The sequence below is a fragment of the Staurois parvus genome, unplaced genomic scaffold, assembly GCF_062004578.1.
Source record: "Staurois parvus isolate SC_StPar_1 unplaced genomic scaffold, SC_StPar_1.0 ptg000893l, whole genome shotgun sequence".
NCBI classification, from domain to species: Eukaryota; Metazoa; Chordata; class Amphibia; order Anura; family Ranidae; genus Staurois; species Staurois parvus.
In genome coordinates, this window is record NW_028318689.1 from 22,079 (window position 1) to 48,992 (window position 26,914).

At 40.1% G+C, this 26,914-nt stretch overlaps 1 protein-coding gene across 1 annotated transcript; it reads right to left on the minus strand.

Moving 5' to 3' along the window:
• Positions 1–250: 250 nt before the first annotated feature.
• On the minus strand, positions 251–26,914 carry LOC149442376 (extracellular calcium-sensing receptor-like). Its single transcript, XM_089656168.1, has 5 exons — positions 26,760–26,914; positions 20,194–20,529; positions 18,573–18,864; positions 2,402–3,211; positions 251–265 (listed from the first exon to the last, which is right to left on the minus strand). The coding sequence occupies exons 1-5, from the start codon at positions 26,912–26,914 to the stop codon at positions 251–253; spliced, it is 1,608 nt and encodes a 535-aa protein (XP_089512294.1).

Sequence of the window (26,914 nt, forward strand, 5' to 3'; positions counted from 1 at the left end):
TTTGTAATAAAAACGCATTTCAACATACAGTGTATATATATATATATATATATATATTTTTTTTTTTTTATTTCTTGAAATATATTTTGAAATATATTGATTACAATCAACATATTTGTAGTATTTCAAATTTATGTCAAAATATTTGGGAAGAATATTTTAAAAATATATTTCAAATACATTTTTCTTCCATGTGGGTTTACATATATAAACCTCAGGCTGCAGTTAACGAAATAAAAAAATGGTGCGCTCAATGACCAAGAATCTGATACAATAAATGTTTTCACCGTGTAATAATTAAACATTCACATCAGTCCCTAACCCTCCAGCAGTGTACAATCTAAAGTCCCTAACTTTTATAGCTTGGCCTGAAGAATATCTAAGCCCTCGTTTGCACATAGTTCTTGTCTTTGGAGAATTCCACCTAATTCCCCTCAACCCTATCCAAGTTCTCCAAAAAAATAAAAAAACATAAAAACAACCTCCCTAGACTGGCCATTGAAGTGAATGTGCTGAGTGCCTGGCTGCAGGGAAAGGTTTGTGGAGGAACCTGGACAGTATTCCTACGGGTGTAGCGCTACCTTCTTTTTGTCATACTTCAGTTTTCTTATTACTAGTGGTCTTTGGACAATGGACAATGGTCTTCTATTCTTTTGGACAATGGACAAAGGTCTACTTTTTTTGGACAATGGTCTTCTACTTTTTTGGACAATGGTCTTTTACTTTTAATTGGACAATGGTCTTCTACTTTTTTGGACAATGGACTTCTACTTTTTTTGGACAATGGTCTTCTACTTTTTTGGACAATGGACAATGATCTTCTACTTTTTTGGACAATGGACAATGGTCATCTACTTTTATGGACAATGGTCTTCTACTTTTTTGGACAATGGACAATGGTCTTCTACTTTTTATGGACAGTGGACAATGGTCTTCTACTTTTTTTGGACAATGGTCTTCTACTTTTTATGGACAGTGGACAATGGTCTTCTACTTTTTTTGGACAATGGTCTTCTACTTTTTATGGACAGTGGACAATGGTCTTCTACTTTTTTTGGACAATGGTCTTCTACTTTTTTTGGACAATGGTCTTCTACTTTTAATTGGACAATGGTCTTCTACTTTTTATGGACAGTGGACAATGGTCTTCTACTTTTTTTGGACAATGGTCTTCTACTTTTTTTGGACAATGGTCTTCTACTTTTAATTGGACAATGGTCTTCTACTTTTAATTGGACAATAGTCTTCTATGTTTTTGGACTATTTTAGCTTTTTTGTTGTTTATTTTTAAAGAGGAATACATGTCATGCAAGGCTCGAGCCAAAATATAGACTGCAGAAAAAACTCTAAAATGTGTCTTATTTACAGAAAACTTTAAATTCAATGAAAGTCTCTCCAATGGTCTTCTACTTTTTTGGACAATGGACAATGGTCTTCTACTTTTTTGGACAATGGACAATGGTCTTCTACTTTTTTGGACAACAGTCTTCTACTTTTTTGGACAATGGACAATGGTCTTCTACGTTTTTGGACAATGGACAATAGTCTTCTACTTTTTTGGACTAGCTTTTTTGTTGTTTATTTTTAAAGAGGAATACATGTCATGCAAGGCTCGCGCCAAAATATAGACTGCAGAAAAAACTCTAAAATGTGTCTTATTATCTGAAAACTTTAAATTCAATGAAAGTCTCTCTAATGGTCTTCTACTTTTTTGGACAATGGTCTTCTACTTTTTTTGGACAATGGTCTTCTACTTTTTTTGGACAATGGTCTTCTAATTTTTTGGACAATGGACAATGGTCTTCTACTTTTTTGGACAATGGTCTTCTACTTTTTTGGACTGTGAACAATGGTCTTCTACTTTTTTTGGACAATGGTCTTCTACTTTTTTGGACAATGGTCTTCTACTTTTTTGGACAATAGTCTTCTACTTTTTTGGACTAGCTTTTTTGTTGTTTATTTTTAAAGAGGAATACATGTCATGCAAGGCTCAAGCCAAAATATAGACTGCAGAAAAAACTCTAAAAGGTGTCTTATTATCGGAAAACTTTAAATTCAATGAAAGTCTCTCTAATGGTCTTCTACTTTTTTGGACAATGGTCTTCTACTTTTTTGGACAATGGACAATGGTCTTCTACTTTTTTTGGACAATGGTCTTCTACTTCTTTGGACAATAGTCTTCTACTTTTTTGGACAATGGACAATGGTCTTCTACTTTTTTGGACAATGGACAATGGTCTTCTACTTTTTTGGACAATGGACAATGGTCTTCTACTTATTTTGGACAATGGTCTTCTACTTTTTATGGAAAATGGTCTTCTACTTTTTATGGAAAATGGTCTTCTACTTTTTTTGGACAATGGTCTTCTACTTTTTTGGACAATGGACAATGGTCTTCTACTTTTTTGTATTCTCTCGCACTCACCTTGTACTTTATTCTGTGTAAATCTATTTTAGCTTTTTTGTTGTTTATTTTTAAAGAGGAATACATGTCATGCAAGGCTCGAGCCAAAATATAGACTGCAGAAAAAACTCTAAAAGGTGTCTTATTATCGGAAAACTTTAAATTCAATGAAAGTCTCTCCAGATTGCATTTCTTAAGAGGCCTCCTAGTCGTGCGTGGAATCAGAGAATTTTTAATGCGGTTTTTTGAAAAGCATCCATATTCAGATATGAGAATATCTTCCATCAATGGGTCATCTGGGCGGCTGGATGGCTTACAACTATCAAAATATTTCTGCAATCCTTTGATGTTGAAATGGAAGTACGTAAACACCAAGCTGCAGTTAAAGAAATTAAAAAATGGTGCGCTCGTTGACCAAGAATCTGGTACAATGAATGTTTTCACCGTGTAATAATGGGCGTTCCTCAATAAAAACTTGTAATAAGGCATAGTGACTGAGCCACAAATAATAAGGACTTCTGTGGTTGAGGTCTGCAGCTCTAAAGGAATTTTAATACAATTCTCTTTAGTCATCAGAATCTTGAATTCGATACAAATTCCACGATTGGATAAATGTTTTCCGAGTTGTTGGATCTCCCTCTCTCCGTATTCATCATCAGATGTGAGGATCCCAACCCAGTTCCACCTCAACCTTTCCAGTAACTTCGCTATGGCCAAATATTTCAGCTCATCATCCGGAATTGTCCGGAAAAAGGTTGGATACGTTCTTCTATCACTCAGTAAAGTGTCTCTCGCTCCATAACTAATCTACAAAGAAAGAAAATTGTCTGTTTAGTAACGAGCAACCTCATCCTACAGACATTCTAAGCTTTCAAATGTTTTAGTTCTTTTAATTAGACGTAGCGCCCTCTAGTGCGCTAATAGGATAGTGCTACAGGCAAAATCATTGTGGATGACTCGTGTGTGAGTCTGTGATTAACGATGGCCATACATTATACAATTCTCGAGATTTTTGGTTTAGATTTACCAAAAACCATATAATGAGGTCAAACCTAAACAACACTTTCAATTGTAACCAATTAGGCCGGCTCTTGCACTACATAGTTGAAAGTAAATCTAAAGGAAATTGGACAGAAAATTGTATAGTGTATGGCCAGCCTAAGGTTGGGTTATTGAAGGTCAACAGGTTGTGGCTCTACTCACATTGAAGAAAAATATATTTTAAATACTTTTTAAAAACATTCTTCCCAAATATATTGACATACGTTTGAAATACTACAATTTCGTCCGTATTCTATATATTTAAAAAAAAAATATATATATATATATATATATATTATTTTTTTATATATTGAATATATATTTACTGTATGTTGAAATGCGCTTTTATATATTACAAAATATATGAAAAATATTGTTCAAAATATATATTTTTTTAAATATAGTCTTAACATTTTTATAAAAATATAAAAAAAAGTAATTTTAACATATATTTGTAAATGTGTCCCAAAGATGTAGATTAAATGTATTTTTAAAGACATACAGTATATTTGAAAATGTATTTCTAAAAATATTTTCATATATTTAGAAATATATAAAAAATGCATTTCAACATACAGTAAATATATATTTAAAAAAATAAATTTATATATATAGTGTGTGTGTGTGTGTGTATATATGTGTGTATATATGTGTGTATATATGTGTGTGTGTGTGTGTGTATGTGTATATGTATGTATGTATGTGTGTGTGTATATATATATATAATTAATTTTTTTTACTATATTACACATACACAATGATTTATGGCCGGGACCTGCTGATCAGCTTAACGAATGACAGTACAGAGCCCTGTGTCTCCCACATGGAAGAAAAATATAATTTAAAAATATTCTTCCCAAATATATTGACATATATTTGAAATACTACAATTTTGGCCGTATTCAATATATTTCTAAATATATTTTTTATATATACATATACTGTGTAAAGCGTGTGGTGGCAACCAGGGGAGGAGTACAAAGACAAGCGTGTCTTGCCTACAGTCAAGCATGGTGGTGGGAGTGTCATGGTCTGGGGCCCCATGGTGGTGGGAGTGTCATAGTCTGGGGCCCCATGGTGGTGGGAGTGTCATGGTCTAGGGCCCCATGGTGGTGGGAGTGTCATGGTCTGGGGTCCCATGGTGGTGGGAGTGTCATGGTCTGGGGCTGCATGGTGGTGGGAGTGTCATGGTCTGGGGCTGCATGGTGGTGGGAGTGTCATGGTCTGGGGTCCCATGGTGGTGGGAGTGTCATGGTCTGGGGCTGCATGGTGGTGGGAGTGTCATGGTCTGGGGCTGCATGGTGGTGGGGGTGTCATGGTCTGGGGCTGCATGGTGGTGGGAGTGTCATGGTCTGGGGCTGCATGGTGGTGGGAGTGTCATGGTCTGGGGCTGCATGGTGGTGGGAGTGTCATGGTCTGGGGCCGCATGGTGGTGGGGGTGTCATGGTCTGGGGCCGCATGGTGGTGGGAGTGTCATGGTCTGGGGCTGCATGGTGGTGGGAGTGTCATGGTCTGGGGCCGCATGGTGGTGGGGGTGTCATGGTCTGGGGCCGCATGGTGGTGGGGGTGTCATGGTCCGGGGCCGCATGGTGGTGGGGGTGTCATGGTCTGGGGCCGCATGGTGGTGGGAGTGTCATGGTCTGGGGCTGCATGGTGGTGGGAGTGTCATGGTCTGGGGCCGCATGGTGGTGGGGGTGTCATGGTCTGGGGCCGCATGGTGGTGGGGGTGTCATGGTCTGGGGCCGCATGGTGGTGGGAGTGTCATGGTCTGGGGCTGCATGAGTGCTTCCGGCACTGGGGGGCTACAGTTCATTGAGGGAACCATGAATGCCAACATGTACTGTGACATACTGAAGCAGAGCATGATCCCCTCCCCTCAGAGACTGGGCAGCAGGGCAGTATTCCAACATAACGACCCCAACACACCGCTAAGAACACCACCTCCTTGCTAATGAAGCTGAAGGTAAAGGTGATGGACTGGCCAAGCATGTCTCCAGACCTAAACCCTATTGAGCATCTGTGGGGCATCCTCAAATGGAAGGTGGAGGAGCACAAGGTCTCTAACATACACCAGCTGCGTGATGACGTCATGGAGGAGTGGAAGAGGACTCCAGTGGCAACCTGTGAAGCTCTGGTGATCTCCATGCCCAAGAGGGTGAAGGCAGTGCTGGAAAATAATGGCGGCCACACAAAATATTGACACTTTGGGCCCAATTTGGACCTTCTCACTTAGGGGTGGACTTACTTTTGTTGCCAGCGGTCTAGACATTAATGGCGGTGTGTTGAGTTATTTTGAGGGGACAGCAAATTTCCATGTTATACAAGCTGTACAAATGATTGCTTATAGCAAAGAATTACTTTGCTATAAGCAATCATTTACCTGAATGACATCGAATAATTCAGGTTTTTTTTTTGTTTTTTTTTGTGCTTAGCTGTGATTTGGCCACAGCTAATCACATGACATGTGCATGTGACCTGCTGTGACCATTCACAGATAGACACTAGTATACAATGGATGGCATAAATGAAGCCATCCATTGTATACAACTGTCATGTGACCTGCTGTGATTGGTCACAGCAGGTCACATGGTACCGGCAATGGGGGCCGGTACTAAGATCTGTCATTGTCCGTGTCCGAGGTACACGGCCAGTGACAGATCGTGCCGCTGCGCGGCTCTGCAAGCGCGAAGACTGCGCAAATGGCGTCCACCCCGGAAATCTAGAGCGTTTTCCCAGCCGCCATTCGGCTATTGGCCGGGAGGGAAGTGGTTAACAACAAAACAAACAGAAGAAACCCTTTGAAAATATTTTATTTAGCAAAAGGTTTGGTGAGCAACAAATAGAAATCCTTGTTCTCTGCGCTATCATCTACAACTAATCTATAAGCGGTAGGTTAAAATATTTTTTCTGGGGGTCAAAAATAGATTTTGTCATAAAATACCGTATTTTCCAGCGTATAAGACGACTTTTTAACCCATGAAAATCTTCTGAAAAGTCGGGAGTCGTCTTATACGCCGGTATACGGCGAGCCGGTGTCAGGGCGGCACTTTTTCGAGGGGCGGCGCGGTGCCGCCCCCCTCCTCCTCCAATGGAAGGGACACTAAGTACAGGGGCGGGCAGGGGGCTGCTGTACCTTACCTGGCTCCGGTCCCACGACGATCCGGTCCAGGAAGCGTGGCTGCTCCTTCATTCAGTTCAGCCGCTCGATGGTTGCGCGGCTGCTCGGCTCCGCCTCTTTACCAGTGATTGGGCGCCAGCACTGGAAAGGCACACAGGCGACCAATCACCGGCGAGGAGACGGAGCCGAGCGGCCCCGCGAAAATTGAGTGAGGGAGCGGCCAGTAAGTGTGCAGCAGCACCATGCTGTAACACTCTTGGCGCTATTCCTCCCCCACTGACACCATGGATGAGGCACTATTCCTCCCCCACTGACACCAACGATGGGGCACTATTCCTCCTCCACACTGACACCAACGATGGGGCACTATTCCTCCCACTGACACCAACGATGGGGCACTATTCCTCCCACTGACACCAACGATGGGGCACTATTCCTCCTCCCCACTGACACCAACAATGGGGCACTATTCCTCCTCCCCACTGACACCAACAATGGGACACTATTCCTCCTCCCCACTGACACCAACGATAGGGCACTATTCCTCCCCCACTGACACCAACGATGAGGCACTATTCCTCCCACTGACACCAACGATGAGGCACTATTCCTCCTCCACACTGACATCAATGATGAGGCACTGTTCCTCCCCTACTGACACCATGGATGAGGCACTGTTCCTCCCCTACTGACACCAGCGATGGGGCACTATTCCCCCCCCCCACTGACACCAATGATGGGACACTATTCTTCCCACTGACACCAACGATGGGGCACTTTTCCCGCCACTGATACCAATGATGGTGTGCAATTCCTGCCACTGATACCAATGATGGTGTGCAATTCCTGCCACTGACACCAATGATGGGGCGCTATTCCTCCCACTGACACCAATGATGGGGTGCTATTCCTCCCACTGACACCAATGATGGGACACTATTCTTCCCACTGACACCAATGATGAGGCGCTATTCCTCCCACTGACACCAATGATGGGGTGCTATTCCTCCCACTGACACCAATGATAGGGCACTATTCCTCCTCCCCCCACTGACACCAATGATGGGACACTATTCCTCCCACTGACACCAATGATGGGGCACTATTCCTCCCTCTGACACCAAAGATGAGGCACTATTCCCCCCCACCGATACCAATGATGGGGCGCTATTCCTCCCACTGACACCAATGATGGGGCGCTATTCCTCCCACTGACACCAATGATGGGGCGCTATTCCTCCCACTGACACCAATGATGAGGCGCTATTCCTCCCCCACTCACACTAACGATGAGGCACTATTCCTCCCCCACTGACACCAACGATGAGGCACTATTCCTCCTCCACACTGACATCAATGATGAGGCACTATTCCTCCTCCCCTACTGACACCAACGATGTGGCACTATCCCCCCCCCCCCACTGACACCAACGATGGGGCACTATTCCTCCCACTGACACCAATGATGGGGCGCTATTCCTCCCACTGACACCAATGAAGGGGCGCTATTCCTCCCACTGACACCAATGATGGGGTGCTATTCCTCCCACTGACACCAATGATGGGGTGCTATTCCTCCCACTGACACCAATGATGGGGCACTATTCCTCCCACTGACACCAATGACGAGGCACTATTCCTGCCACTGATACCAATGATGGGGCACTATTCCTCCCACTGACACCAATGATGGGGCACTATTCCTCCCACTGATACCAATGATGGGGCACTATTCCTCCCACTGACACCAATGATGGGGCACTATTCCTCCCACTGACACTAATGATGGGATACTATTCCTCCCACTGACACCAATGACGAGGCACTATTCCTGCCACTGATACCAATGATGGGGCACTATTCCTCCCACTGATACCAATGATGGGGCACTATTCCTCCCACTGACACTAATGATGGGATACTATTCCTGCCACTGATACCAATGATGGGACACTATTCCTCCACTGACACCAATGATGGGGCACTATTCCTCCCACTGACACCAATGATGGGGCACTATTCCTCCCACTGACACCAATGATGGGGCACTATTCCTCCCACTGACACCAATGATGGGGCACTATTCCTCCCACTGACACCAACGATGTGGCACTATCCCCCCCCCCCACTGACACCAACGATGGGGCACTATTCCTCCCACTGACACCAATGATGGGGCGCTATTCCTCCCACTGACACCAATGAAGGGGCGCTATTCCTCCCACTGACACCAATGATGGGGTGCTATTCCTCCCACTGACACCAATGATGGGGTGCTATTCCTCCCACTGACACCAATGATGGGGCACTATTCCTCCCACTGACACTAATGATGGGATACTATTCCTCCCACTGACACCAATGACGAGGCACTATTCCTGCCACTGATACCAATGATGGGGCACTATTCCTCCCACTGACACCAATGATGGGGCACTATTCCTCCCACTGATACCAATGATGGGGCACTATTCCTCCCACTGACACCAATGATGGGGCACTATTCCTCCCACTGATACCAATGATGGGGCACTATTCCTCCCACTGATACCAATGATGGAGCACTATTCCTCCCCCTGACACCAATGATGGGGCACTATTCCTCCCACTGATACCAATGATGAGGCACTATTCCTCCCACTGATACCAATGATGAGGCACTATTCCTTCCACTGACACCAATGATGGGGCACTATTCCTCCCACTGACACCAATGATGGGGCACTATTCCTCCCACTGACACCAATGATGGGGCACTTTTCCTCCTGCAGTTGAAACCAGGGACGGACTGACAACTCATGAGGCCCCTGAGCAATAGGGGATCATGGGGCCCCTGTGTCCTTGCCCAAATTCAAAAAAGCCTATGAAAAAGGTACCAGGGGCATCTCATGGAGCCTAAACAATATGGTAGTGTGACCAGAGCACCCCTACTCTAGTAAGACGCCTAGTGTTTTTTAACATGATTTTATTTGTTTGACATGTTCACCGTGCTCATGTTTAACCTCCTTATGATCTACGTGATCAAATAAAGTATTGTTTGAATTTCTTTGAATTCATATTACTCCGCGTGGATCATTTAGTAACCTTCTTTTTTCAGGTTGGGGTGCTCTTGTCACTCTACCATATTGTTTAGTATGCATTTTCTGGGTTTTTTGATCCACACTTATACAAGTGAGTCGGAGATATGACAATGACACCAGTTATTCGTGTCATTTTAGGTGGCCTGTTTTTGGTTCTATTTTTGTGACATCTCATGGAGCCCCCTACTGACCCCGGGCCCTCAGGCAGTCCCCGAGTTTCCGAGTGGTCAGTCCGCCCCTGGCTGAAACATTTCTTTGCACCGTACATAATGGCTGCCAGCCCAATATCCACTTTGTCCCCTCTTGAGCGAGCATGTTTCAGGGACCCCCATAGGCGGGGCCTCATATCTTATTTATATTCCCTCTTCACGACCTCAACAGCATCTTCGTTACCCTCACACACATATAAATGGGAAGCGGACCTGGGCCGGCGAATTGACTCTTCGGGTTGGGACCTCATTTGGTCCAATACCAAAGAGTTGTCGCAAAACATTGTGGCCCTGGAGAGCAATTACAAAGTTCTGACCCGCTGGTACCTAGTCCTGGCTAGAATTGCCAAATATACTCCTGACTACCCCTCAGCTTGCTTCAGAGGCTGCACAGACCTGGGCACATTTTTTCATACGTGGTGGGATTGCCCAACTGTCCGAGCTTTTTGGGTGGATGTTTTTAAAATAATTTCCACACTTAGAGCCATGGCCCTTCAGCCGAAACCATTGGTGGCGCTGCTCAACCTGCGACCACCGGACGTCACAAAAGCACATTTCAAATCATCCTTCAAGTCACTACTGCAGCCAAGCAGGTAATCGCTAAATCTTGGAAATCCCCCTCGCTGAGCACAACTGCAGTCATGAACGGGGTCACTCAGGAGATGATTCACACAAAAATAGAAGCCACTATCTCAGATTCCATCCCCAAATTTAAGAAGATTTGGAACCCCTGGGTAGAACATTTCCTCCCACCCAATTTTGACGATTCACTTCTCAACCCGTAACCCACGTCCCCAGCTATACCAGCTATGGCTGATAAGGGGCTAATTGATGGCAATAAAGGGTTCAATAGAAAAGAGCAGAAAAAACATCAATAAAGTTGTTGAAGTTGACATAAACGGCTGAATAAAGGTCTCCCTTTCATCTGCATATGAACAAAATACTAATCCCATGAGGTTCCATTGCGTTTCTCAGTGAAAGGGTCAGTTCACCTTTGGTAACATGGAACATTTGACACCCACATTCAGAGTGTGCCATGTGACTGTAGCACCGGCCCCTGTATACCCTCCCCCGCCCTCTCCCCCGGGTCCCCCTAAAGGGATTATTGTATGTTAGGTTTACTTCCTTGCTGGCCACGGTGTAATGCCAACGGATCCTTTATCTACAACACTCCAGCTATCTGAGTATTTGTAACAGCGTCAAAAATTGCACTTGTTTTATGTTGCCCTTTTTTATTTTTATAGTGATCTGCCCGACGTTTCCTGCCCGACTTTTCCTGCCCGACTTTTCCTGCCCGACTTTTCCTGCCCGACTTTTCCTGCCCGACGTTTCCTGCCCGACTTTTCCTGCCCGATGTTTCCTGCCCGACTTTTCCTGCCCGACGTTTCCTGCCCGACTTTTCCTGCCCGACTTTTCCTGCTCATCAGCTCTTCTTATTGTTAGTGGTTTTTATATGTGACCCAAGACAATTCCTTTTCTTCCAATGTGGCCCAAGAGAGTCAAAAGGTTGGACACCCATGCTGTATATTACCTAACTTGTGCTTCTGGGGTTTTCCTGACTTTTTTTTGTGAATTTAAGAAGATACATAGCTTGTTATAACATAAAGAAAAATGCTGCTGGAATGAGAATATAAATTCTTTGTATAGAAAAGATGCATGCCATGGTCCTAACATGAAGACATAAAATACATAAGCACAGGAAAATCATAGTATTATTATTATTAGTAGTAGTAGTAGAATTAGATAGTAGTAGTAGTAGTAGTAGTAGATATTAGTAGTAGTAGTAGTAGTAGTAGTAGTAGTAGATATTAGTAGTAGTAGTAGTAGTAGATATTAGTAGTAGTAGTAGAATTAGATAGTAGTAGTAGTAGTAGATATTAGTAGTAGTAGTAGTAGTAGTAGTAGTAGTAGTAGTAGTAGATGTTAGTAGTAGTAGTAGTATTATATTATTATATTAGTAGTAGTAGTAGTAGTAGTAGTATTATATTATTATATTAGTAGTAGTAGTAGTAGTAGTAGTAGTAGTAGATATTAGTAGTAGTAGTAGTAGTAGTAGTAGAATTAGATAGTAGTAGTAGTAGTAGATATTAGTAGTAGTAGTAGAATTAGATAGTAGTAGTAGTAGTAGTAGTAGATATTAGTAGTAGTAGTAGTAGTAGTAGTAGTAGAATTAGATAGTAGTAGTAGTAGTAGTAGTAGATATTAGTAGTAGTAGTAGTAGTAGTAGAATTAGATAGTAGTAGTAGTAGTAGATATTAGTAGTAGTAGTAGAATTAGATAGTAGTAGTAGTAGTAGTAGTAGTAGATATTAGTAGTAGTAGTAGTAGTAGAATTAGATAGTAGTAGTAGTAGTAGATATTAGTAGTAGTAGTAGAATTAGATAGTAGTAGTAGTAGTAGTAGTAGATATTAGTAGTAGTAGTAGTAGTAGAATTAGATAGTAGTAGTAGTAGTAGTAGTAGATATTAGTAGTAGTAGTAGAATTAGATAGTAGTAGTAGTAGTAGATATTAGTAGTAGTAGTAGTAGTAGTAGTAGTAGTAGTAGTAGTAGATGTTAGTAGTAGTAGTAGTATTATATTATTATATTAGTAGTAGTAGTAGTAGTAGTAGTATTATATTATTATATTAGTAGTAGTAGTAGTAGTAGTAGTAGTAGTATATTATTATATTATTATTATTAGTAGTAGTAGTAGTAGTAGTAGTAGTAGTAGTATTATATTATTATATTAGTAGTAGTAGTAGTAGTAGTAGTAGTAGTATATTATTATATTATTATTATTATTAGTAGTAGTAGTAGTAGTAGTAGTAGTATTATATTATTATATTAGTAGTAGTAGTAGTATTATATTATTATATTAGTAGTAGTAGTAGTAGTAGTAGTAGTATATTATTATATTATTATTATTATTAGTAGTAGTAGTAGTAGTAGTAGTAGTAGTAGTATTATATTATTATATTAGTAGTAGTAGTAGTATTATATTATTATATTAGTAGTAGTAGTAGTAGTAGTAGTAGTAGTAGATATTAGTAGTAGTAGTAGAATTAGATAGTAGTAGTAGTAGTAGTAGTAGATATTAGTAGTAGTAGTAGTAGTAGAATTAGATAGTAGTAGTAGTAGTAGATATTAGTAGTAGTAGTAGAATTAGATAGTAGTAGTAGTAGTAGTAGATATTAGTAGTAGTAGTAGTAGTAGTAGAATTAGATAGTAGTAGTAGTAGTAGTAGATATTAGTAGTAGTAGTAGAATTAGATAGTAGTAGTAGTAGTAGTAGTAGTAGATATTAGTAGTAGTAGTAGTAGTAGAATTAGATAGTAGTAGTAGTAGTAGTAGTAGTAGATATTAGTAGTAGTAGTAGAATTAGATAGTAGTAGTAGTAGTAGATATTAGTAGTAGTAGTAGTAGTAGTAGTAGTAGTAGTAGATGTTAGTAGTAGTAGTAGTATTATATTATTATATTAGTAGTAGTAGTAGTAGTAGTAGTATTAGTATTATATTATTATATTAGTAGTAGTAGTAGTAGTAGTAGTAGTATATTATTATATTATTATTATTATTATTATTATTATTAGTAGTAGTAGTAGTAGTAGTAGTAGTAGTAGTATTATATTAGTAGTAGTAGTAGTAGTAGTAGTATTATATTATTATATTAGTAGTAGTAGTAGTATTATATTATTATATTAGTAGTAGTAGTAGTAGTAGTATTATATTATTATATTAGTAGTAGTAGTAGCAGTAGTAGTAGTAGTAGTAGTATATTATTATATTATTATTATTAGTAGTAGTAGTAGTAGTAGTAGTAGTATTATATTATTATATTAGTAGTAGTAGTAGTAGTAGTAGTAGTAGTAGTAGTATTAGATATTAGTAGTAGTAGTAGTAGTAGTAGTAGTAGTAGTAGTAGATATTAGTAGTAGTAGTAGTAGATGTTAGTAGTAGTAGTATTATATTATTATAATATTATTAGTAGTAGTAGTATTAGATATTATTAGTAGTAGTAGTAGTAGTAGTAGTAGTAGTATTAGATAGTAGTAGTAGTAGTAGTATTAGATATTATTATTAGTAGTAGTAGTAGTATTGGATAGTAGTAGTAGTATTAGATATTATTATTATTATTAGTAGTAGTAGTAGTAGTAGTAGTAGTAGTAGTAGATATTATTATTATTAGTAGTAGTAGTATTGGATAGTAGTAGTAGTATTAGATATTATTATTATTATTAGTAGTAGTAGTAGTAGTAGTATTAGATATTATTATTAGTAGTAGTAGTAGTATTGGATAGTAGTAGTAGTATTAGATATTATTATTATTAGTAGTAGTAGTAGTATTGGATAGTAGTAGTAGTATTAGATATTATTATTATTAGTAGTAGTAGTAGTATTAGATATTATTATTATTAGTAGTAGTAGTAGTAGTAGTATTAGATATTATTATTATTAGTAGTAGTAGTATTGGATAGTAGTAGTATTAGATATTAGTAGTAGTAGTAGTAGTAGTAGTAGTAGTATATTATTATATTATTATTATTAGTAGTAGTAGTAGTAGTAGTAGTAGTAGTAGTAGTAGTATTATATTATTATATTAGTAGTAGTAGTAGTAGTAGTAGTAGTAGTAGTATATTATTATATTATTATTATTATTATTAGTAGTAGTAGTAGTAGTAGTAGTAGTAGTAGTATTATATTATTATATTAGTAGTAGTAGTAGTATTATATTATTATATTAGTAGTAGTAGTAGTAGTAGTAGTAGTAGTAGTAGATATTAGTAGTAGTAGTAGAATTAGATAGTAGTAGTAGTAGTAGTAGTAGATATTAGTAGTAGTAGTAGTAGTAGAATTAGATAGTAGTAGTAGTAGTAGATATTAGTAGTAGTAGTAGAATTAGATAGTAGTAGTAGTAGTAGTAGATATTAGTAGTAGTAGTAGTAGTAGAATTAGATAGTAGTAGTAGTAGTAGTAGTAGATATTAGTAGTAGTAGTAGAATTAGATAGTAGTAGTAGTAGTAGTAGTAGTAGATATTAGTAGTAGTAGTAGTAGTAGAATTAGATAGTAGTAGTAGTAGTAGTAGTAGTAGATATTAGTAGTAGTAGTAGAATTAGATAGTAGTAGTAGTAGTAGATATTAGTAGTAGTAGTAGTAGTAGTAGTAGTAGTAGTAGATGTTAGTAGTAGTAGTAGTATTATATTATTATATTAGTAGTAGTAGTATTAGTATTATATTATTATATTAGTAGTAGTAGTAGTAGTAGTATATTATTATATTATTATTATTATTATTAGTAGTAGTAGTAGTAGTAGTAGTAGTAGTAGTAGTAGTATTATATTAGTAGTAGTAGTAGTAGTAGTAGTAGTAGTATTATATTATTATATTAGTAGTAGTAGTAGTATTATATTATTATATTAGTAGTAGTAGTAGTAGTAGTATTATATTATTATATTAGTAGTAGTAGTAGCAGTAGTAGTAGTAGTAGTAGTATATTATTATATTATTATTAGTAGTAGTAGTAGTAGTAGTAGTAGTATTATATTATTATATTAGTAGTAGTAGTAGTAGTAGTAGTAGTAGTAGTAGTAGTATTAGATATTAGTAGTAGTAGTAGTAGTAGTAGTAGTAGTAGTAGTAGTAGTAGATATTAGTAGTAGTAGTAGTAGATGTTAGTAGTAGTAGTATTATATTATTATAATATTATTATTAGTAGTAGTATTAGATATTATTAGTAGTAGTAGTAGTAGTAGTAGTAGTAGTATTAGATAGTAGTAGTAGTAGTAGTATTAGATATTATTATTAGTAGTAGTAGTAGTATTGGATAGTAGTAGTAGTATTAGATATTATTATTATTATTATTAGTAGTAGTAGTAGTAGTAGTAGTAGTAGTAGTAGTAGATATTATTATTATTAGTAGTAGTAGTATTGGATAGTAGTAGTAGTATTAGATATTATTATTATTATTATTATTAGTAGTAGTAGTAGTAGTATTAGATATTATTATTAGTAGTAGTAGTAGTATTGGATAGTAGTAGTAGTATTAGATATTATTATTATTAGTAGTAGTAGTAGTATTGGATAGTAGTAGTAGTATTAGATATTATTATTATTAGTAGTAGTAGTAGTAGTAGTATTAGATATTATTATTAGTAGTAGTAGTAGTAGTAGTAGTATTAGATATTATTATTAGTAGTAGTAGTAGTATTGGATAGTAGTAGTATTAGATATTAGTAGTAGTAGTAGTAGTAGTAGTAGTAGATATTATAATTATTATTATTAGTAGTAGTAGTATTGGATAGTAGTAGTATTAGATATTAGTAGTAGTAGATATTATAATTATTATTATTAGTAGTAGTAGTATTGGATAGTAGTAGTAGTAGTAGATATTATTATTATTAGTAGTAGTAGTAGTAGTAGTATTAGATATTAGTAGTAGTAGTATTAGATATTATTATTAGTAGTAGTAGTAGCAGCACTGTAGTAGTAGTGTTAGTATTAGATATTAGTAGTAGTAGTATTAGTAGTATTAGTAGTAGTAGTAGTATATATTATTATTTTTATTATTATTATTAGTAGTAGCACCGTAGTATTAGTATTAGGTGGTAGTAGTATTATATTATTATTATAAGTAATAGTAGCACCGTGATATTGTTATTATCATTATTATTATTAGTAGTAGTAGTAGTAGCACCACCGTAGTAGTAGTGTTAGTATTAGTATTAGATAGTAGTAGTATTTTATTATTATTATTATTATTATTATTATTATTATTATGAGTAGCAGTAGTAGTAGTACTATTATATATTATTATTATTAGTAGTAGTATTATTTTATTATATTATTATTATTAGTAGTAGTATTATAATATTATATTAGTAGCAGTAGTTGTAGTAGTATTAGTAGTAGATAGTAGTAGTCTTATATATTATTATTATTATTATTATTATTATTTATATTTCAGGATTTATATGGCAACAACAGTTTGCGCAGCGCTTTACAATATAAGGGGGGCAGTACAATTACCATACAGTTCAATACAGAAGGAATAGGAGGGCCCGACTCATGGAGCTTACAATCTAAAGGTAGGGGAAGGTGGTACAAAAAGGTGATAGCTGCGGGGGATGAACTGATGGTGGTGACTCCTGTACAGTTTTTAGGTGGGGGTGGGGTAGGCTTCCCTTAATAAGTGAGTTTTCAAGGATCATCTAAAGGCAGACAGGGTAGGAGCTAACCAGATATACTAGGGCAGGGAGTTCCAGAGGACGGGAGAGGCTCTGGAGAAGTCCTGAAGGTGAGTGTGAGAGGAGGTAACTGAAGAGCAGGAGGTACTGGGAGGAGCAGAGAGGGTGGCTTGTGCAATATATGCAGATGAGGTTGGCGATGTAGCCGGGGCGATGTTGTGGATGGCCTTGTATGTTATGGTTAGTATTTTTATACGTTGGGTTAGTGGAGGCCAGTGAAGGGATTGGCAGAGAGGGGCAGCAGTCGCTGATTGGTTGGTAAGGTGTATAGGTCTAGCAGCATCATTCATAATAGACTGAAGGGGGGATAGCCTGTGTAGGGGTAGGCCAGTGAGGAGGGAGTTGCAGTAGTCAAGGCGGGATATAACCAGGGAGGGAATAAGCTGCTTTGTGGTGTCATTAGTCAGGAAGGGGCGAATTCTGGAAATGTTGCGGAGGTTAAGGTGGGAAGATTTAGTCAGTGATTGGACGCGGGGCTGAAGGAGAGGTCGTAGTCTAGGATTACACCAAGCACCCTGGCATGTGTGGAGGGACCAATGGTTGTGCCGTTGGTCTCAGTAGTAAAGTCATTGGGGGGTGATCGGGGGGGAGGAAATATTACAAGCTCAGTTTTAGAAAGACTGAGTTTGAGGAAGTGGTGTGACATCCATACTGATATGTCAGTCAGTACATTTGTGATGTGGGAGGAGATGGAGGTTGTGAGTTGATGAATAGAGAGATAGATCTGGGTGTCATCAGCATAGGGGTGCTATTGGAAGCCATGGGAGGCTATCAACTGGCCCAGGGAGGAGGTACAGAGAAAGAAGAGGAGGAGCCCAAATACAAAGACTTGGGGTACCCCAACAGAAAGAGGAAGAGGAGATGGTATCATTGGAATAATCGCTATGCTAACAATAACATTGATGTCTCAGAGAAAATGAAGTGTGAAGTTTGGTGAGCTGGATTCATCTAACTGTAGGATTTCAGTCACGTAGATATCACATGCCGGGTGCAAGGAGGATTGGTTGTGTACATTACAAGACAACACAGCATTTGTAGGACAATTTAGTACTTTACAAAGGTTTGGCTTTTCAATCCCTTTTGCTCCAGCACCCCATAAGATCAGTGGTGTATAGAGGTTTTGTGCTGCCCTAGACAACACAAACATCGGCTCCCCCCTCAGAGAGAGCCTTTGACCAACAACACCCCTGCCTGCCACCCAAGAGAGCCTTCCACTACCACTGCTCCCCATACACCAGCCACCATCCCCCATGGCGAGAGAGAGAAAGACACTCACCTTCACAGTCGGGCTGTGCATACACCGTCATGAAACCCTCAGCCTATCTCGGAACCCACCAGGTCCCCATGCCACGCGTGTCCCTTCTTCTAAGGGGCAGTGCTGCCCTCCTTGAGATATGCCGCCCTAGGCAAATGCCTTGTTTGCCTTGTGGTAATACCCCCCTGCATAAGATGGCTAGCTGTCCTGGCCTTGTATAAAATAGAAAATTCTGCTTTCCTTACCTGGGTGTGACCATACAGATTCAGCAGCTGTGCCATTTGGAGAGTGGTGTCAGAACCGAGATCTCCAACGAACCCAGCCAAGGTACCCTGCTCCATGCAGGAATAATTTGGAGCTTCCTTTGTATGTCCAGACAATATCTGTAGAACATCTTTTATAGTTTTAATCACACATCCACAAGAATCGTACACATGATATCCCAGAGTCACATTGGGCAGAATATTTGGAGTGCGGTTCATCTCATTGATAGCAAATATAAAAGTCAGCAGATGTCTGTATTCTCTGTGGTAAACCCTGCAGGAAACGGGTCCGCGTTAGTTCTGTGTGAGTCTACAGGGACTGAAGCAGAAAGTTTCTATAGCAAACTGTAGAACACGTTTTGACTGCATCAGGGTAGGCCTAGGTGAGATTGGTGGCCCTCTACGTGGCCCTCTACATTGCTATGTGAGTCACAAAGTAAAATTCAATCATTCCTACATTTCTTTGACATAGAAGAGGGCTTGTCGATACAAGATATCAGAAGACTCAATGCCAACCGTATCCCTTCTGGGGATATGATGCATGAGAATGCTAGAGATCACCGCCATTACAGGCCCATTACAAAATCAACACTCCCAATGCTCATTGTTGGGGTTGGTTGGGGTTGGCTGTTGGGGTTGGTTGAGAGACCACATGGCAAGCAGGCCTTGGGCTATATGTTGGGCACCAGGAAAGGATCTAGGGGGTGCTGGGGTGGCCTGTACCCCCCCAGTTTTCAATCATGCCCCCCCCTAGGCTGCTATTGATACTGTTCTCCATGCTCTGAGCTCTTCCTTTCTGCATTTCCACATAGGGCTCCCTAGGTCCTCCCAGATACAACCTGCTCTTGAGTGTCAGTGCAAACCTGGCTACAGCAGCTGCACTGCTCACAGGTTAGACTCCACTCTAAATGTGGGTTTTTGCCCCACTCATTAGCTATCTGCTGTGTGAGGAGGAGGAGCTCTGCTAACTGTGCTGGCAGCAGTGTCAGCGCCTATGAATGCCGAGGACTAGTGACATTTGTGACAGGTTATAGAGATATGCAAGAGGAAGACCCTGTCAGTGATTGCGCCATCAAATTAAATCGAAAAATGGTTCCCATATTCTGCTTCCAATCCTCCATAGTAGGAGGAGTTTCTGATTTCTTGGAGAGGGCTTCTAATATAAATGTATTTTGAGTAACAACATAAAAAACACCCAAGAGGCATTGCTTAGGGTCTAGAATTAAGTTACTTTGACACACTAAATTGACCACCTCCTCCCAATATCGATGATGTTTTGGGCACCGCCATAGCATGTGAATAAGATCCCCAAGGTCCCACTTACATCCACAAAGAGGGTCCCGGCGTAGCCCCAGGGTACACATGTTAGCTATAATGAGCCCTAAGTATTATATACAATTGGGGAAAATCATCTTATTGTCAAAGCTTAACTGAACAAGCTGAAGTTAGAAGCTGATTGGCTACAATGCACAGTTGCACCAGATTCTGACTGATCCAGCTTTAGTAACCCCCCCCAATGAGTCCTGCACATTATCACACATATCTCCTAAAGATACATCCCTGTAGATCATATTGAAAGCTTTGCACTTCATATTTCACTTACGCTGAACACATGTAATTGTTAATAAGACTTCTGTCCCGATTCAACTGAGACACTGCAGCATGAACAGCGAATATCCCTCCAATAATGATGTCTCCATCCTGAGAATACTTGTACTCAAATGTATAATTCCTCATAGTCATAGCACAGGGGTGAGCAGAGTTGTGGGTGTCAGATGTGCAGGGGGTCACACACAAAGCCAACAACCACAATTTTCTATACGGACATCTGAAAACAACTTGGCTAAGTCTCTCATAGACTCCATTGAATTCTTCCTCTTCTCCCACCTCATTATCACTGACAGCAGCACTGGATCCTGACACTGATATCATGGCTCCTCTGAAAGCAGAAGAAAAAAAACAACAAGAATGCAGAGTACTTGAGATCTGGGATATAGAATATGAATAGAATATGGCATTTCATAAAGCTCCTAAAGTCAAGCAATTGCACATACACCATATTGCCAGAAGTATTGGGGTGCCGGCCTTTCCACACACATGAACTTTAATGGCCCCCCAGTCTTAGTCCGTAGGGTTCAATAGTGAGTTGGCCCCGCCCTCTGCAGCTATAACAGCTTCAACTCTTCTGGGAAGGCCGTCCACAAGGTTTAGGAGGGTGTCTATGGGAAGGTTGGACCATTCTTCCAGAAGCACATTTGTCAGGTCAGGCACTGATGTCGGGGGAGGGGGCCTGGCTTGCAGTCTCTGCTCTAATTCATCCCAAAGGTGTTCTATGGGGTTGAGGTCAGGACTCTGTGCAGGACAGTCAAGTTCCTCGACCCCAGACTGGCTCCTCCATGCCTTTATGGACCTTGCTTTGCACAGTCATGTTGAAACAGGAAGGGGAAATCCCCAAACTCCTCCCACAAAGTTGGCAGCATGAAATTGTCCAAAATGTCTTGGTATGCTGATGCCTTAAGAGTTTCATTCACTGGAACTAGGAGGCCAAACCAAACCCTGAAAAACAATGCAGTCAGGCAAGTACCATTCTCCTGGCAACCACCAAACCCAGCCACGTCCATTGGATTGCTAGACAGAGAAGCATGCTTCTTTGCTCCAGGGAAAACGTCTCCACTGCTCTAGAGTCCAGTGGCGGCGTGCTTTACACCACGGCATCCGACGCTTTGCATTGCACTTGGTGATGTAAGGCTTGGATGCAGCTGCTCGGCCATGGAAACCCATTCCATGAAGCTCTCTACGCACTGTTGTTGTGCTCATCTGAAGACCACACCAAGTTTGGAGGTCTTTAGCTATTGACTCTGTAGACAGTTGGCGACTTCTGCGCCCCCTTCCTCAATGCTATCATTGCAATGGACAGGGACTGACAAAGCACCCAACCAGCCTATGGGATTAAATAGCCAAAAAAATGTAAATAAAAAATATTATAAAAGTCTTCAATGAGTCTTCAATTTCCATCTAAGGCTTAACATTTGCATTTCCATGCTTTTCTTTCCCATCAGAGAGTACCCGGATAATCTTCGACCCAAAGACCCAGTAGGCATAAACATTATTTGGTTTCTCACAGTGGAAATATTGTCTCTCGGACTACACTACCCAGGTACACTCCTTTATACCACTTCCTCCACTGACCCGTCTAGCCACCCTGAGAATATCAGCTGCCCTTCATTGGTCCAAGATACCCCCACTGATGAGGGAGTGGCCATCACTCCTCACCATGCTGAGTCCCTCAATAATCACATGAAAGATTCTACCCCTCCTGTTCCCCGTGCAGTATGAATGAGGAACAAGCTTCCATCTTTTCTGCTTTCCCTTACCCCTCCTTTTTAGTACAGACCCCACCTTGTTGCCCCATAAGAAACTCCAAAGGAAAAGACAGGGGAGAGGGAGACAAGGTGGGAAGATTAAAAAGATTAAAACAGGTGACTCCTCCACTTCTGGCACAGTAAATTTTAATCTTTCCTCCCATATTTTACTCCCCATGAAACATCACTGTTAAAAGAAGGCTTCAGTTTTGCCCCCACCTGTCTACCCAATTTATTTACACTGTTTTGTGATCTTTAAATGTTTGTATGCAAGCTAACTTTAAAAAAGGTATTATTTTATCAAAGAATAATCAATCCTTAAGGCCCCATGTACACGGGACACTTCTGAACGATGGAAACTGACTGCTGGAAAACGTAAGTTAAAAACCATCTGTTTAGCCGCGTTTGCATAATGTGTTTATGTGTGTTTATGCGTGTTTGCGTTTAGAAGCGTTTTTTAAATATAAGCACAGGAGAACCTCCCAAATGCCCAGAATGCACTGAAAAGTGGTAAATTAGTAACCATTTCAGACTGTTTCAGGGAAATACAGAGAGTAGAAGCAGAGACAGCAGTATGTGCTAAGATTAGCTGAGGTGTGAGTTGCTCATTAACATTTCTTTTGTTTCCAAGGGTGGGACAGGTGCCTCCTGGAGGGAGTCATTAAGGTCACCTGGCAGGGGGTCTTCATGAGGAATTTGAGGTGTGAATGGTCATTAACATATCTTTTGTTTCCAAGGGTGGGAGAGGTCTGAGGTGTGAATGGTCATTAACATATCTTTTGTTTCCAAGGGTGGGAGAGATCTGACGTGTGAATGGTCAATAACATATCTTTTGTTTCCAAGGGTGGGAGAGGTCTGAGGTGTGAATAGGTCATTAACATATCTTTTGTTTCCAAGGGTGGGAGAGGTCTGAGGTGTGAATAGGTCATTAACATATCTTTTGTTTCCAAGGGTGGGAGAGGTCTGAGGTGTGAATGGTCATTAACATATCTTTTGTTTCCAAGGGTGGGAGAGGTCTGAGGTGTGAATGGTCATTACAATGTGTGACAAGCTTGGTAGGAACATCCTGTGTTCAGTGTTTTGTCTATCTGAGTACCTTGAAAATGCTTTGAATGCATTTTTCATGATGAAAAAAGGCTCTGGACAGCATCAGGAACTGGAAGAGTTTAAAAAAATTTGCAAATGCTTATAAACGCGATTTCTCACGTTTACAAGCATTTTGCGTTTGAAACGCTGATAAAATCGACTGTTGAACGCAAGTTTTCTGCGTTCAAAAAAGCGACTTTAAACTCAAATGCCTGTAAATGACTGTAAATGAAGATGTGTACACAGACACATAGGAGAACATTAGGGAGAGTTCAGGGGCTGCTGAAAAAAACGCAGAACAGCCCCTAAACGTGAGTTTATCAGCTGCAGTGTACATGAGCCCAAAAACTTGTGCTTCCAGGGCTGAACCTTCTCCTGGATGAGTCTATTTTACATATACTGTACTAGAGAGTTTGTGCTCTGATTCACCTTTTTTGAGTCAAGCTGATTACCCCACTTCCTTAGATTTTTTGGAGACTCCCCATAGTACATAATGACCTCCATTCTCTGTCTACCTTCAATCCTGTTCATGTTAAAGGGTCATTCATCGACACATTTTATCATGTCACCTTCTCGGATATTTTGCAATTATGGTCTGCTGTACATTCTTATAGTTCCAACATCCACAATCTCACTGGGCTCCAAAAAAAAGCCCTTGGATCCCTTACTGATAATCATGATGTTATCATAGGACAAAGAAGGCCGTAAAGTCCTTCAAGACCAATTGGATTATCTTGCCAAAGCTACTTGGTTACTTTCAGATGACTCCACCTACCTTAGGCTTCCCCGTGAACCCCTACCTGGTTACCAGATGGAGCTAAAATCCCTCTTAGATTCAACTCTGTCTGATAAAGTCATAAACAAAGGTGAATAGATGTTTATGTATAGGGAATTTTTTAAGCCCCCCCATTTATATCACCTACTGAAGGTGCATAAGAATCCCCTATGCCCACCAGGCTGACCCATTGTAACTTGCATGAAGAGCATTACCAGCAAGCTCTTTCAATACATCAATTGTTTCCTTCAGCCTGTTGCAAAATCATTGCCTTCATATGTTAAAGATTTGTAGCAAATCGTAGACATTTTGAGGAACTACTATTCCACCTACCTCTGATTATCCCTTTATGTCCAATCATTGTACACTTCCATTCCTTATAGAGTTGGCCTTATAGTCCTTAGTTTTTTCTCCCCAAGGAGTCCAATTTGCATCCTGCGCAGGCTTGGGTCATCATGGAGGGTACTTGTTTTTGTTTGGAGCACAATTATTTCTTTTTCCAAGGTGACTTCTTCCTCCAAATATGGGGCATGGCACTGGGCACATCCTTTTCACCCTGCTACACCAATCTTACCCTTGGTTGCTGGGAAGAGTCCCGAATCTGGAGGAACAATCCCTTTGCCACCCATATTGTCCTTTACGGATGGTATATTGATGACATTATCATCATATGGGACAGCCTACCCTCCACAATTGAACCCTTTGTGCAGTATTGCAATAATAAGACTCACTGCAATCCCACCTCAGGTAACTCTTACCTGTATTACCAGAGCTGCCACCACCCGAGGTTGGCATACAATAATCCCAGGGGATAGTTCAGCTGATTTCAGAGGAACTGTACATGGGACCGAGATTAATTTTCCCAGGGTCAGGTTCTAAAAGAGAGATTTCTTGACAAGGGTTTTGATCCTGCTCTTCAGTAAAAATCTTTCAAGGCATGTTCTACTTCTTACGCCAGTGTTGTAAAAAAAAGAGATCACCTCTGGGTCCGACATTAAATTTATAACTCAATTCCATTCTTGGTTTAGACAGATGGAGAAGATCATTGCCTGACATTGGGAGATCCTGTTGGAGCACCCTAAGCTTCCCAGCAGACCCAAATCTGTCTACAGAAAAGCCCCCAAAGTGAAAAGCAGGATTGCTCCGAGCGAATTACCATCTACCTAGAAGCCCATATCCCATCTTCTCACAATTCTTGACAATATTGTGGGGGAGGCTTGGGTGTAAGAAACTAAAATGCAAAATGTGTAAATTTGTCAATCATCACAAAAAAAAAGTTTCATTGACGTTAAGGGCAAAACGTATCCAATCGGTTGCTTTTTCTCCTGTTCCACAGATTTTGTCATCTACTGTCTCTCTTGTGTCTGCAGTCTCCTTTACATGGGCTGGGAATGTTTTGGTGAACACTGGAGATTGAAGTGGACAGTACCCCCTGTTACTCTGCGGCAGAGGTTTCATACCCTTTGCTGCAGAGAAAACTTCAGAATTTACTATCTCAACACTTTATCACCAGAGGGTCTGCATGAGGAGCATGAGTGTAGACTATTTTGTAGTATGCCTGTTTCCCTCACCCGGTTACCCTCATTAATATTTCTGGTTTACCTAGTTTTTTACCATTATGCCTGTCGGCTTTCTGTTTTGTTTTATTATTGTTGGATTTTCTAGTCTTTTTCTATGACATGTTATTGTGAGTTGGGTTTCATTTATAGGTTCATTATAGTCATGGTTCTCCCCACAATTTACATATATGATTCTGTGTGTAGCTGCCCGCATGCATCTATTCACACACATTTTTGTTTAATTATTTATCTTGTCCTGTTACATTTTTCTTCTTATATCCTTTGTTAATCATTTTTATCTTCAATTTTTGTTTTCATATATCTTTGCAATATTCTCTCTTTGATTGCCACTTTTCATCTATTCTAATAAAAGCCTTTTTTTTAAAAAATGTTACTATCAATCCTTTTTTAGTTCTTGGTGGTTTTATATTTATAATTATTTTTGTAATATTTTTTAGTTAAATTTTTTTGGTTTATAATTTGTGTATTATCTGATCCATAGTTGTTTCAAATGATCTGGACAGATTTCACCTTTCAATATTTTTTCTTTGCATCATCCATTATTTTTTACTGAATTTTTCTTGTTTTTATTGTTTGCAGTTGTACATGCACCTGTCAGACGGCGAGAAGAGCAAGCAGTGGCTTGGTCTTATTCCTCCCCTCCCCTCTGATTCTCCTCCACCTTCCCACCTTGTTGGCTATTTAAAGCTCACATTTTCACCAATTCAATTGAAAAAGAGGGTGTAGTCCCTTGAAATGCGTCATGTCCACCCGCTTTCCCAACATCATCCAGGCAATCAGACAGCTGTCACCCCTCGATTGCAGCTGGGAATGCCACCATTACATCTCATACCCCAGGCTGGTTTGGCACCTTTCATTCCCTACCCTCATTATAGCCTCATTATGCCATCCAGGGACCACAGCTCATAGTGTGGGCAGTTTAGGTGACAATGTGTTCACTAGAACTCCAAATGATGAAAGACCTGCTATGTCCATTGAAGAGCATATGTTCCTTGATGTAGTTGAAACCGAGATGTTTGTGGATGTCACAATCCACTGGGTAGCACCCCAACACTTTTGCTCACCATGCCCTAGACTACCAAACAACAGGGAGCAAGAACAGAAGAGATACTTCGTTCTACAGTGCTCCTTTGCAAGAAAACCTGAAATGAAAGAACATTTTGCTAACTTTATGCAAAAGATCTTTGACCATGACCAAGCAGAACCTACTCCACCACTTAAACCTGGTGAAGAGATTTGGTACCCACCAATCTATCACCTTCAAAAACCAAGGCAGAGTAGTTGTTGATTCTAGTGCTCAGTATGACGGTATCTCATTGAATGACGTGCTCTGATTTGAATAATACACTGCTTGGTGTCCTCATACGTTTCCGCAAAGAGCAGGTTGCAGTTGCTACCGGTGTGCAGCAGATGTTTTACTGTTTCAGGGTTAGAGAAGATCACCGCAACTACTTGATGCTCCTTTGGTTTCAGGATAATGACTTCAACATAGAAATTATAGAGTTCAGGATGAAAGTGCAT

Excerpts from the sequence above, each read along its gene's own strand:
- LOC149442376 (XM_089656168.1), bottom strand. The coding sequence starts at position 26,914 with ATGCACTTTCATCCTGAACTCTATAATTTCTATGTTGAAGTCATTATC. Across the intron at positions 20,530-26,759 it reads AACCTGCTCTTTGCGGAAAC|AGGAGCCATGATATCAGTGT; the intron begins GTATGAGGACAC and ends TTCTGCTTTCAG. Across the intron at positions 18,865-20,193 it reads AACAATTACATGTGTTCAGC|GGTTTACCACAGAGAATACA; the intron begins GTAAGTGAAATA and ends CGTTTCCTGCAG.